The sequence below is a fragment of the Delphinapterus leucas genome, chromosome 5 (assembly GCF_059928025.1).
Source record: "Delphinapterus leucas isolate spDelLeu-1000000601 "Yukka" chromosome 5, BTC_Dleu_Yukka2, whole genome shotgun sequence".
NCBI classification, from domain to species: domain Eukaryota; kingdom Metazoa; phylum Chordata; class Mammalia; order Artiodactyla; family Monodontidae; genus Delphinapterus; species Delphinapterus leucas.
This window is the reverse complement of record NC_143133.1, coordinates 63557585-63570903: the sequence shown is the minus strand read 5'-3', so window position 1 is coordinate 63570903 and position 13319 is coordinate 63557585. Positions and strand designations below refer to the sequence as shown.

The 13319-nt window shown below is 36.1% G+C and overlaps 1 protein-coding gene across 3 annotated transcripts in view; it reads left to right on the top strand.

Moving 5' to 3' along the window:
• Window positions 1-860: 860 nt before the first annotated feature.
• The window catches only part of TMEM156 (transmembrane protein 156), a 52251-nt gene continuing 39792 nt past the window's right edge, over window positions 861-13319 (top strand). The window contains exon 1 of one of the 3 annotated variants that reach the window (XM_022565912.2): window positions 861-991. In XM_022565912.2, coding sequence (XP_022421620.1) covers window positions 904-991 — 88 coding nt within the window. In that variant the 5' untranslated portion in view covers window positions 861-903. Of the gene's footprint in view, window positions 992-5228; window positions 5391-13319 lie in introns of those variants that run through there. The other 2 variants (XM_089911791.1, XM_089911790.1) reach the window with 2 other exon arrangements.

Sequence of the window (13319 nt, the reverse complement as noted above, 5' to 3'; positions counted from 1 at the left end):
TTCCATAAAGCTCAGGGCTGGGTGGGTAAAGAACAAGAAATAGGATAGATGGAAATGGATGGGTGGTGAGGGTACAAGAGGGAATGAGAAGGGAGAAAAGATTGGACATATCTGATACCATTTTTTTTTAAAACCAGAAAACAAGAACAATAGAATAAAAATACTTGTTTGCACATATTCTATATTCACCATGAATTTTACCTGCCCTTCATTTATATTCTAAGATGATGCATTTTATTTCACTGGAATTATTGTAATGAAAGATCGTTTTCTGAAATGGGAACTGAAAATGTGGATTCTGTAACAATAATCACTGTATTTATAGGTATAATGATAATAAGTACCATTCTATTGCTTTTATACAATGTAGTAGAGCCAAAATTTTACATGTGTCTTTTTAATTTATCCTTACATTTTAACTGTTTACTGTCTTCTAGACATATTGTTTTCTGAACACCAGAATCCAGGACAATGCACTTAAAAGTGGGTCAATAATCACTTAATAAGTAAATGAATGAATGACGTTCTTACAACCTGGACATAACTGACATTCATCATTTCACTTTTGGTGAGTATATTGTGGGTTTATATTTACTCACACAGATTGGTAAGTGTAGGAAAATAGCTTCAAATTTAGATGAGAACAAGACCCCTTTACTTCCTGAGATCATTTCTTTATTCTTTCTTGTTTAGAAGACAGTTTGAAAGTGCTTGTTAGAAAACAGTTTTCTTAGTGGAAAGTGACTCAGAAATGAAGTCTCAGTTCAAGGCCTCCTTTTTATAAAAAAGGAAGTGAGTATGAGGTAAACTGTATAAACAAAGTACCGCAGAGATGAAACTTAAACCAGGAAGAAACATGCCATCAATGTACTTGATGAGAACACATGTGTCATGTGAAGAGACATGACAAATACAGCCCTCCTTAAATTACTTTTGGCCATGGTGATCACGTTCATTTTAATTTTGCCAGAATATTTCAAGACACCAAACAGTGAGTATTTAATTACAATCTATTTTTTCTTTTTTAATTTTTAAAACTTACGTCAGCTAATGGTTACAGGAAAGGCCTTTGTTTTTGAGTACATGTTGTGTGGGCTGAAGTTCTATGCCTGAAAAGCTAATAAAATGAGATTGCAATTTTAGTTGACTGTTATATAGTACAGTATGGTACAGTACTTACAGTACTTAAGTATTGTAGCATACAACAATGAAATGAAAAAATGAAAAGAAATACTTGAAATCTGTAGTCTAGCTTTCAAACATTGAGTTTACAATAATCTCATCGTATGATTTTGCTCTTTGAAAGTTTCCTTCAAAAGAGTTTTAATTATGCTTTTACATTCTGGAATTATTTTATAAAGAAAGTAACATTTACTATGTTAAAAATGCTTGAATTCCCTCTATCACAACTATTTCACACACATCACTTACTGTCACTTTATGGAAATGTATTTAGATTTTTTTCAAAATAAGAGGGGTGCAAATTTAAGCAGGTGTATGCCTGTGCATATTTGCAAATAAAGAAAAATGGAACAAAATTAGCTTTGTGTATATTTCAGAAAATTGTGATATTGCTGAAACCTAGAGTAGGAAAATAAATAGATGTAAATTTAAACTATGTTTATGTGTCAGTAAAAGATTTGAAAATATATTAGTGTGATTGTTTGAATGGTAATTGTGCTCCCTAGCATTTTATAAGAAGAAAAAGTAAAAAGAAAATGTTGTGTTCTATCAGTAAAAAGTTATCATATGAATTTGATTAAAATCAGACAAAAGCTTATATTTCATGACTTTTTGCAATGATTATTTATTATTGCATATACATAATACTAAGTGACCAGATGAAAATACTTTTGCTAATAACATTTGGTGACATATTGCAATGATTATTTAATATTGTATATACATGATGTGAAGTAGCAGATAAAATTTTTTTTGGTAAACACTATGAATGTCCATTTTGTGAATAATTGAATTTTTCAAATTACTCTTGGTTTTCTGGCATTATGTTGCTTAGATTAAGCAATCATAGCATATATTTTAATTCTTGATTTCACTGAGTGAAAATATAAAAGGAATAGTTAGAATTGGAATGGAGATAACCTATTTCAATTTTTAAGCTATTGTGGGCTGAGGGGTAGCTCATTTAATAGCTGTCTAAGGTAGGTCAGATAGATGTATCTAGCAACTCCAAAGAAAATCAGATTGGATCTAATGAAAACCAGGTAATCAGTCTAAAAGATTTAATGATCTATTTGCTAAGTATTGGTTAGTGTTTTGTGAGAACTGGTGACTACAAGAGCATGTTAAAAGTTTTTCTTTTGGGGGCAGATGTCTCGACAATAATCAACCATCATTGATAATGATTTTGTACTCTTAGTTTCTTAACTGATTACAATAGCTTCCAATACTACCTTTACTGCCTCCTAAAATTTAAAATACCCATTTCTCTTTTCCTTGTCCAAGAGCAACGTAGATATTTCCTCCAACTCTTTTTAGAGTGATGGATTTATCTGAGAATTTTGTTTCAAAGGAACTCTCCTTGGAACCAACAAACAAAACTGTTTGAAAACCACCATTTTGTCCTAATATCATTTTGTGGTAGAAGGAATTTTGCACAGAGCTGCCATAAAAGATAAGTTGATTCTTAGGCAAAATGTTTTACACATGCAATAGTGTAATAATAATGCTTTATATTTTATAATGGTTTATGGATCACCAGGAGCAAGTTTATATAGCTTCATTTTATACAGTTCTATATTGATTAAACTAAGGGCACATAATTGTTTTGTCTTTTAAAAAAATTATTTTTTTTTTTTTAATTTTTTTTTTTGCGGTATGCGGGCCTCTCACTGTTGTGGCCTCTCCCGTTGTGGAGCACAGGCTCCGGACGCGCAGGCTCAGCGGCCATGGCTCATGGGCCCAGCCGCTCCGCGGCACATGGGATCTTCCCGGACCGGGGCACGAACCTGTGTCCCCTGCATCGGCAGGCGGACTCTCAACCACTGGGCTACCAGGGAAACCCTAAAATAATTTTTAATCACAATAAGTTGCCTTATGAAATGAGTTGACTTGTTAACTGATGTATTTCATAAAATAAAATATCTAGTAAGATTATTTAGATGATAAAAGAGTTCCAGAAGTGCTAAAATTAACCTTGAGAGTTTCCCATGTAGTCTTACCCTTCCTATCAGTTACTTGTGTCTTTTTTCCATTCTTATATTCTATTCACTTTAATTTCTAAGATAAATATTATAAAATGATTTTTACTTGCAAATTATTTATTGATACACTGTCTTTAACATGTCGAATGAATTCAAAAGGAATCTTAATGAGGAATAATGTATTCACCAGGTTTAATAGATTTGATTTCAAAATAATAAATCCTCTGAAGGCCTAAGTTAAAAATAGAACACTGTGTTTGATCATTTTTCATCAAGAAGGTATCTGAATAATCATTACACAGAATATTCAATTATTATAATTACATAGTATAAGCTATTTAGTCTAACTTTAGCAAAGATGGGGAACTTCTTTAATGGTGTTTGGGACTTCTAATGACTTTGCATTGGTTTGCACTGGCAAGATAGCTTATTCTAGTTTTCAGTTTATTGGAAAGGCAGCTTATACTAAGACATAGTAGTTAATATAACGGTTTCATACTCTTATATTGCATTAGATAATAGAGATATAAAAGGGTATGGATATATTTTTATTTAGAGTTCTTGAAATTAAGGGAGCTGGGTTGTTCCAAATAAAAGATGTTTTACCAACCTGCTTTAGGTGGACTTACAGTGTTTAAGAGAGAGAGAGAGACCTGGTTAACTCATATAAATCTCAGTGATCTTTATTTATTCTTTCACTTATGAATAGTGTCTAACTGTACTAGGAACCCAAGGCTACAAAAATGAAGGCAATTCTTCCTTCAAAAAGTTTTCAGTCAAGGGCAGGACTGACTGGTAAATAATTAAATACAATACTGTAATCATGAAAATAGCAACGTTAAAAAGATGCAATGGAAACATAAAAGTTGCTTCCAATCCTGTCTGGGGGAGGATGTTTCTTCCATTTTCATTCACAAAGAGAAATAATTGTCAGAGTTCTAATGATCACCCAATATTTCTCCTTCACTACTTGCAGGAGCACTTTCTAAAAGAAGCAATTGTTATTGATTCTCAAATAAAATATATTCGTATTTATATCTCAGAAATTCTTGAAGCCAGAAATTTTAGTGAGTTATGTGAGTATATTCCTGACTGTGGTGACGAGGACCAGGAAGAGCACAGATGAAAACACCTCATACCTAATTTCATCTAGCTGTTTTGACTTCCTCTCTTACTTTTTTTTTTTGCGGTACGCGGGCCTTTCACTGCTGTGGCGTCTCCCGTTGCGGAGCACAGGCTCCGGACGCACAGGCTCAGCGGCCATGGCTCACGGGTCCAGCCGCTCCACGGCATGTGGGATCCTCCCGGACCGGGGCACGAACCCGTGTCCCCCGCATCGGCAGGCGGACTCCCAACCACTGCGCCACCAGGGAAGCCCACCTCTCTTACTTTTAAGAGCCAAACTGACATACACTATGTTTACCAGCTTTCATTTCCCTTCCACTTCACACTTTCTGATGGAAATGGCTGTATAGTGAGCAGTGAAATGGAAGAAAACAAAGGATAAAGGAACCTCAAATACTTACAAACTATAGGATAAACCCTGAAGTATATGAGCGTATGTACATATTACTTATGTCTATATTATAAAGACCAGTGTAATCAGGGTAACTGCAATTAATTTGAGAAATTCTTATCTTAGTTCTCAAAAAATGGGCACTTTATTTTCTTATTGGCTGATGCATTAATAATTTAATCAGTAATCCCCAATCAGGTTTGGGATATAGTCATGACTATTAAAAAAAGTTTTTTAAAAATTTAACATATTTATACATACATCTGCAGGTACTATATACCAAGTACTTTTACATATAATAACTCATTTTAACTCATTAAAGATTTCAACTCATTAATGGTGAAGCATCATTCTCAAGGGAGACTATTCTGAAAATCTACAGGAAGAAGGAATAAGCCTAGATGGATAAATTTGCTTTTTTTTAAGATTTTATTTCTTACTGATTTTTCTGAATCATTATAGTTTTAAAATGGCTACTAATGGACATGGTTTTTTTGTTGTTGTTGTTTTGCGGTACGCGGGCCTCTCACTGTTGTGGCCTCTCCCGTTGCGGAGCACAGCCTCCGGACGCGCAGGCTCAGCGGCCATGGCTCACGGGCCCAGCTGCTCCGCGGCATGTGGGATCCTCCTGGACCGGGGCACGAACCCGTGTCCCCCGCATCGGCAGGCGGACTCTCAATCACTGCGCCACCAGGGAAGCCCTGGACATGGTATTTTTACATATATATCTTAGACATACGTACTGGCAAAAAAAAAATACTGCTGAAAATAATGCTTATCACTGCTTTGGCAGAATTGGCCTTATTCTCTCATAGGCGAGGTTACAATACCAATAACCCTTGCTTGGGAAGCTTTCTCACTACATGTCTCATTCATTTGCATTGGTAGATAAATGTTCTCTCGGAATATCTTTTTTGTTTTTATAGAAAAAATGGCTTTCTCTAAAACATTAATATGGTAATGTATATTCCCCTTACACTGCTCTCTTTTCTCCATAGCACTTACCACCTATATTATTTACTTATTTATTGTTTATATTTTTTGTTGCCCAATTTCTCCAAATAGAATGTAAGCTCAATGAAAATGAGGTTTTTTTGTCTGTTTTGTTCATATTTCAAGCACTTAGGACGTACCCGCCACATTAGAAGGCAGTCAATTTGTGCTTAGGTGAAATTTCTGAGTCATATTGTAAAGGAAATTAAAAATATTATAAAGGAAATAAAAAAGAAAATGCTTTCTGGAAGGAAGTATTTCCCATCAGACCCTCACAACCATCTTTTAATTTAGGTAGGCCAGGCATTATTATCCTCATCTTACATTTTGAAACATAAAATTTCACCACAAACCTAGAACTTTTAGGTTGTGCAGCCTCTGAAATTTATTTCACAGAATCTCTTACTTAAAAGATATGCATCACTTTACCCTGAATCATTTACCTACCATTTTTTTCCCCAATGGAGAATTTCACAGTGTGCATTTACTTTCCTTGTTTTGACAAATAAAACCAGTAGTCTCTTTCTTATGTCCCAAACCTGCCATTCATATACTGCGACCATAGGTTAAAAGTGATCCCAAACCTTGCCCCTTCCTCCTAGGAAATATTTTATATTGTCTTCCCCAAATGATCTCTGAATAAATCCATATTCTCTCTAGACTGCCCTTTTCCTAATCTGGTTAACACCATGGATGTATATCCATACACAACATGATTTTTTTTTTCATTTTAACATCTTTATTGGAGTATAATTGCTTTACAATGGTATGTTAGTTTCAGCTTCACAACAAAATGAATCAGTTATATATATACATATACAACATGATATTTTTTCACCCTTTCCCGCTCAATATTGCTAGAGAAGCTTCAACTATTGTACTCAAATGGAAATATAATTGAGTTTTTGCTATTGAAATTGATACTCTTTTGAGTCTATGCCAGTTGTTAAAGAAGCAGACCTGTGACCAAAGGAAAGCAATATATATTAACTAACGTCTTTGTAAATTAGGCAGCTAAGCCATGAACTTCTATCCTGGCAACCAATATGCATATTTTAATTCTTGTGGAATAGAAATTTATCATGGCATATCTTTTATGCAGTTTATGTGGTTAGAGACAAGAATTTTTTAATTAAAAATTTTAAATTAATTTAAATCCTTACCATATTATATTAGTTTCAGGTGTACAACATAGTGATTTGATATCTTTATATATTACAAAATGATTGCCACAATAAGTCTAGTTACCATCTGTCACCATACAAAGTTTTTACAATATTATTGATTATATTCCCTATGCTGGACATTACATCCCTGAGAGTTAATCTCTCTCATCTATTTCACTCTTCCCCTCACCCCTCTCCCCTCTAACAACTACCAGTTTGTTCTGTATGACTCTGTTTCTGTTTTGATATGTTTGTTTTGTTTTTAGATTCCACATATAAGTGAAATAATACAGTATTTGTCTTTCTCTGTCTGACTGATTTTACTTACATAATACCCTCTAGGTCCATCCATGTTGTCACAACTGTCAAGATTTCGTTATTTTCTATGGCTGAGCAATATTCCATTGTATATACAATTGACCCTTAAACAACACAGTTGTTAGGGGTGCTGACCCTCCTTAAAGTAAAAAATCCATGCATAACTTATAATTGGCCCTCCAAACACGCAGTTCCTCCACATCCACCCACTGTTCTGCATCTGCAGATTCAACCAACTGTGGATCTTGTAGTACTGTAGTATTTACTATTGAAAAAAATCCATGTAAAGTTTGGACCCATGCAGTTCCAAACCTGTGTTGTTCAAGGGTCAACTGTGTATACCACATATTGTTCATCTATTCATCTGTCAGTGGATACTTAGGTTGATTCCATATCTTGGCTATTGTGAATAATGCTGCAATGAATATAGGGATGCATATATCTTTTCAAATTAGTATTTTTGTTTTCTTTGGAAAAATACCCAGAAATGGAATTGCTGGATCATATGGTAGTTCTGTTTTGATTTTTTGAGTAACCTCCGTACTATTTTCCATAGTGGCTGCACCAGTTTACATTCCCACCAGTAGTGCACAAGGGTATCCTTTTCTTCACATTCTTGCCAACACTTATTTGTTGTATTTTTATAACAGCCATTCTGACAGGTGGTATCTTATTGTGGTTTTGATTTGCATTTACCTGATGATTAGTGATGTTGAGCATCTTTTCATGTGACTGTTGGCCATCTGTATGTCTTCTTTGGAAAATGTTATTTGGGTCCTTGGCCCATTTTAAATTTAGTTGTTGGATTTTTTGCTGTTGGATTGTATGAGCTCTTTGTGATATTAATCCCTTATCAAATACACTGTTTGCAAGTATCTTCTCTCATTCAGTAGGCAGCCTTTTCATTTTGCTGGTATTTTCCTTCACTGTGCAAAAGCTTTTTAGTTTGACATAGTCCTGTTTGTTTATTTTTGCTTTGGCTTCCCTTGCCTGAGGAGACATATCCAAAAATATTAATAAAACCCATATCAAAGAACTTACTGCCTATGTTTTCTTCTGGAAGATTTATGGTTTTAAGTCTTACACTGAAGTCTTTAATCCATTTTCAGTTCATTTTTGTATATGGTGTGAGAAAGTACTCCAGTTCGATTCTTTTGCATGTATCTGTCCAGTTTTTCCAACACTGTTTATTGAAGAGGCTGTCTTTTCCTCACTGCATATTCTTGCCTCCTTTGTCATAGATTAATTGACCATTTAAGTGTGGGTTTATTTCTGGGCTCTCTATTCTGTTCCATTGATCTATGTATCTGTTTTGTGCCAGTAATACTCTTTGATTACTGTAGCTTTGTAGTATAATTTGAAATCAGGGAGTGTGATACCTCAAGCTTTTCTTTTTTAAGATTTTTTTTTTTAAACTATCCGGGGTCTTTGTGGTTCCATACAAATTTTAGAATTATTTGTTCTAGTTCTGTGAAAAATGCCATCCTTGCATCTCTGGGATAAATCCCACTTGATCATGGTGTATGATCCTTTTAATGTATTGTTGACTTTGGTTTGCTAACATTTTCAGTGATATTGGCCTATAATTTTCTTTTTGTTTTTGGTGGTGTCTTTATCTGGTTTTGGTATCAGAGTGATGCCGTCCTTGTACAATGAGTTTGGAGGCATTCCTTCCCTTTAAATTATCTGAAATAGTTTAAGTAGGATAGGTATTAACTCTTTTTAAATGTTGGGTGGACTTTACCTGCAAAGCTCTCTGGTCCTGGACTATCGTTTGTTGGGAGTTTTAAAATTATTGATTCAATTTCATTATTGCTAATCAGTCTGTTCATACTTTCTATTTCTTCCTGATTTGGTCCTGGGAGATTGAACGTTTCTAGGAATTTATCCATTTCTCTAGGTTGTCCTTTTTATTGGTATATAATTGTTTGTACTAATCTCTTATGATCCCTTTGTATTACTGTGATGTTGGTTGTAACTATTCTGATTTTATTTATTTGGGCTCTCCTTTTCTCTCTCTCTCTTTTAAAAATTTTATTTATTTATTTATTTATTTAATTTATGGCTGCGTTGGGTCTTCGTTGCTGTGTACAGGCTTTCTCTAGTTGCAGCGAGCAGGGGCTGCTTTTTGTTGCAGTGTGAGGGCTTCTTATTGCGGTGGCTTCTCTTGTCACACAGCATGGGCTCTAGGCACGCAGTCTCAGTAGTTGTGGCGCACGGGCTTAGCTGCTCTGCGGCATGTGGGATCTTCCCGGACCAGGGCTCGAACCCATGTCTCCTGCATTGGCAGGCAGATTCTTAACCACTGTGCCACCAGGGAAGCCCTTCTTTTCTCTTGATAGTCTGGTGAAAGGGTCATCAATTTTATTTATCTCTTCCAAGAACCAGCTCTTAGTTTCATTGATCTTTTCTTCTCTTTTTTTTTTTCAGTCTCAATTTCATTTATTTCTGCTCTGATCTTTATGAGTTTTTTCCTTCTGCTAACTTTGTCTTCCTTTTCTGGTTCCTTTAGGTGTAAGGTTAGATTGTTTACTTATTTTTCTTGTTTCCTGAGGTAAGCTTATATTGCTATAAACTTTCCTTTTAGAACTGCTTTTGCTGCACCCCATAGATTTTGGATTGTTGTGTTTCCATTTTCATTTGTCCAGGTATTTTTTTATTTCCTCTTTAATTTCTTCAGTGACCCATTGGTCACTTAGCGGCATATTATTTGGCCTCCATGTGTTTGTGTTTTTTCCAGTTTTTTTCTTGTAGTTGATTTCTAGTCTCATACTGTTGTAGTCAGAAAAGGTGCTTGATAAGATTTCAATCTTCTTAAATTTACTGAGGCTTGTGTTGTGGAGTAGCATGAGATCTATCTTGGAGAACATTTTATGTTCACTTGAAGAGAATGTGTATTCTGCTGCTTTTCTATGGAATGTTTTATGTATATCTATTAAGTCTGTCTGCTCTAATCTGTTGGCCAGTTTCCTTATTGATATTATGACTGTATGATCTGTCCATTGATGTAAGTGTGGTGTTAAAAGTCCCTCACTGTTGTTGTGTTACTGTCAATTTCTCTCTTTACATTTGTTAATATGTGCTTTATGTACTTAGGTGCTCTTATGTTGGGTGCATATATGTTTAGAGTTGTTTTACCTTCTTGGATTGATCCCATTATCATTACATAATGTTCTTCTTTGGCTCTTGTTATAGTCTTTGTTTTGAAGTCTATTTTGTCTTATATAATTATTGCTACCTCAGTTTTTTTTTTTCATTTGCATGGAGCATTCTTTTCTATCCCCTCACTTTCAGTCTGCGTGTGTCTGTAGATCTGAAGTGAGTTTCTTGTAGGCAGCATATATATGCGTTTTGTTTTTGTATGCATTCAGCCCTGCTATATCTTTTTTTTTTTTTTTGCGGTACGCAGGCCTCTCACTGTTGTGGCCTCTCCCGTTGCGGAGCACAGGCTCCGGACACGCAGGCTCAGTGGCCATGGCTCACAGGCCTAGCTGCTCCGCGGCATGTGGGATCTTCCCAGACCGGGGCATGAACCCATGTCCCCTGCATCGGCAGGCGGACTCTCAACCACTGCGCCACCAGGGAAGCCCATGCTATATCTTTTGATTGGAGCATTTAGTCCACTTAAATTTAAAGTAATTATTGATAGGCATGTACTTACTGACATTTTGTTAATTGTTTTGGGGTTGTTTTGCAGTCCTTATTTGTTCCTTTCCTCTTCTTTTGCTCTCTTGTGATTTGATGATTATCTTTAGTGTTATGTTTGGGTTCCTTTTTTGTTTTTTGTATGAGAATCTATTATAGATTTTTGGTTAGTAGTTACCAAGAGGTATATATGACAACCTATAATGTATGTAATTGTTTTAAGTTGATGATCTCTTATGTTTGCATGTATTATAATAACCTGCATTTTTACTATCCCCCAAATGTTTAATGCCTTTGACATCATATTTTACATTTTTTTGTTTTGTGTATCCCTTAACTACTTATTGTAGATATAGATGATTTTACTACTTTTGTTTTTTAACCATCATAATATAAGTGGTTGATCTACTGTTTGCTTTCACCAATGGAATTTTTCCCTTTGTAACTTCATATTTCTAGTTGTGATCTTTTTTTTCCACTTAGTGAAGTCCGTTTAATATTTCTTGTAAAGCCAGTTTAGTGGTTCTGAACTCTTAGCTTCTGCTTATCTGTAAAACTCTTTATATTTCCTACAAATCTGAATGATAGCCTTGCAGGATAGAGTGTTCTTGGTTGTAGGTTTTTTTCCTTTCATCATTTTGAATATATCCCTTCTGGCTTGCAAAGTTTCTGCTGAAAAGTCAGTTGAGAGTTTTATGGGAGTTTCCTTATATGTAACTAGTTGCTTTTCCCTTGCTGATTTTAAGATTCTCTTTATCTTTAATTTTTGCCATTTTAATTATAATGTGTCTTGGTGTGGACCACTTTGGGTTCATCTTATTTGGGACTTTCTGTACTTCTTGAACCTGGATGTCTATTTCCTTTCCCAGGTTAGGAAATTTTTTAGCTATTATGTCTTCAAATAAATTATCTGTACATTTCTCTCTTTCTCTTCTCCTGGGATCCCTATAATGCAAATGTTAGTATGCTTGAAGTTGAAAAAAATTCCTTTTTCTGTTCAACTTGGATGATTTCCACTACTTTGTCTCCTAGTTTGCTAATCTTTTTCTCCGTATCATCTAATCTATTGTTGATTCCGTCTAGTGTGTTTTTTATTTCAGTTATTGTATTCTTTAGCTTTTAGGTTCTTCTTTATATTTTCTCTTTGTTAAACCTCTCACTGTGTTCATTTATTCATCTGAGTTCATTGAGCATCTTTATGATCATTGCCCTGAATTTTTTATTGGGTAGATTGCTTATCTCAACTTCACTTAGTTCTTCTGGGATTTTGTCTTTTTCCTTTGTTTGGAACATATTCCTCTGTCTCCGGATTTTGCCCAGTTCTCTGTGTTTATTTATATGTATTTGTTAGGCCATTTGCATTTCCCAATCTTGGAGAAGTGGCCTTATGTAGGAGAAGTCTCATGGGGCCCAACAGAACACTCCTTCATGGTCACTGGAGCGATATGCTCTAGGGGTACTTCCTACTTGGCTGTGTGGGCCCTTCCGTTGTTTTGGGGCCAACTACTGTTTGCACTCTGGTAGGCGGGGCTGGCCACTGGCTGGTTGGCTGCCAGGCTCTGCTTGTGTGGTGGCTGCTGGCCAGCTGGTGGAGCCAGGTCCTGGTGCAGCTGGCTGTGGGGCCTGCGGGGGCCTGGTGCTAGTGGCTGGCCTGCTAGTGGGTGGGTAAGCCCCGATGCTAATAGGCTGGAGGGAGGACTCCAAAATGGCACTTTCCAGCACCTGTGTTCTTGTGGTAGAATGAGCTCCCAAGAATGGCTGCCACCAGCATCTACGTCCACAAGCAAGAATCTCAGGTGCTTCCCACGTCACTGGGAGGCTCTCCAGGATCAGCCTGACCCAGGCTTCTTTCAAGCCTACTTCTGTGCTGAGACTTGGGGGGTGTGAAATTTTCAGTGGAGTCCCTGTTTCCTACAGCCCTCTGACTCTCCCATATGTAAACCTCTCTGGCCTTCAAAACCAAGTGTTCTGGGGGCTCATGTTTCTGGTGCAGAACCCCTGGGCTAGGGAGCCCAAAGTGGGGCTCAAACCCCTTGCTCCTTGGAGAGAACCTTTGCAGTTGTGATTATGCTCCCATTTGTGGGCCACCTACCTGGAGGCATGGTCTTGACTGTGCCACGTCTCTGCTCCTCCTTCCCATCTAATTGTGCTTTCTTCTCTATATCTTTAGTTGTGAAAAATCTTTTCTGCTAGTCTTCAGGTTGTTCTCATTGATAGTTGACCTATAAATATCTGTAATTTTCGTGTGCCCATGGAAGGATGTGAGCTCAAGATCTTCCTACTCTGCCATCTTGTCTACACCTCTGGCAGCTAATATTTTTAAATTGCTGAATTTAGCTACAGAATATCCAGTAATGATGAAAGATCTTTAGAAACAATTGGCTACGTTTTGTTCGGTTTGACTCTTTTTTTAAAGACATAATTTACATATAATAAAATGGAAAGGTCTTAAGTGTTCAGTTTCATGAATTTTCACAGTTGTAAGCACCTATCTATCACCCTATACAAGGTACAGAT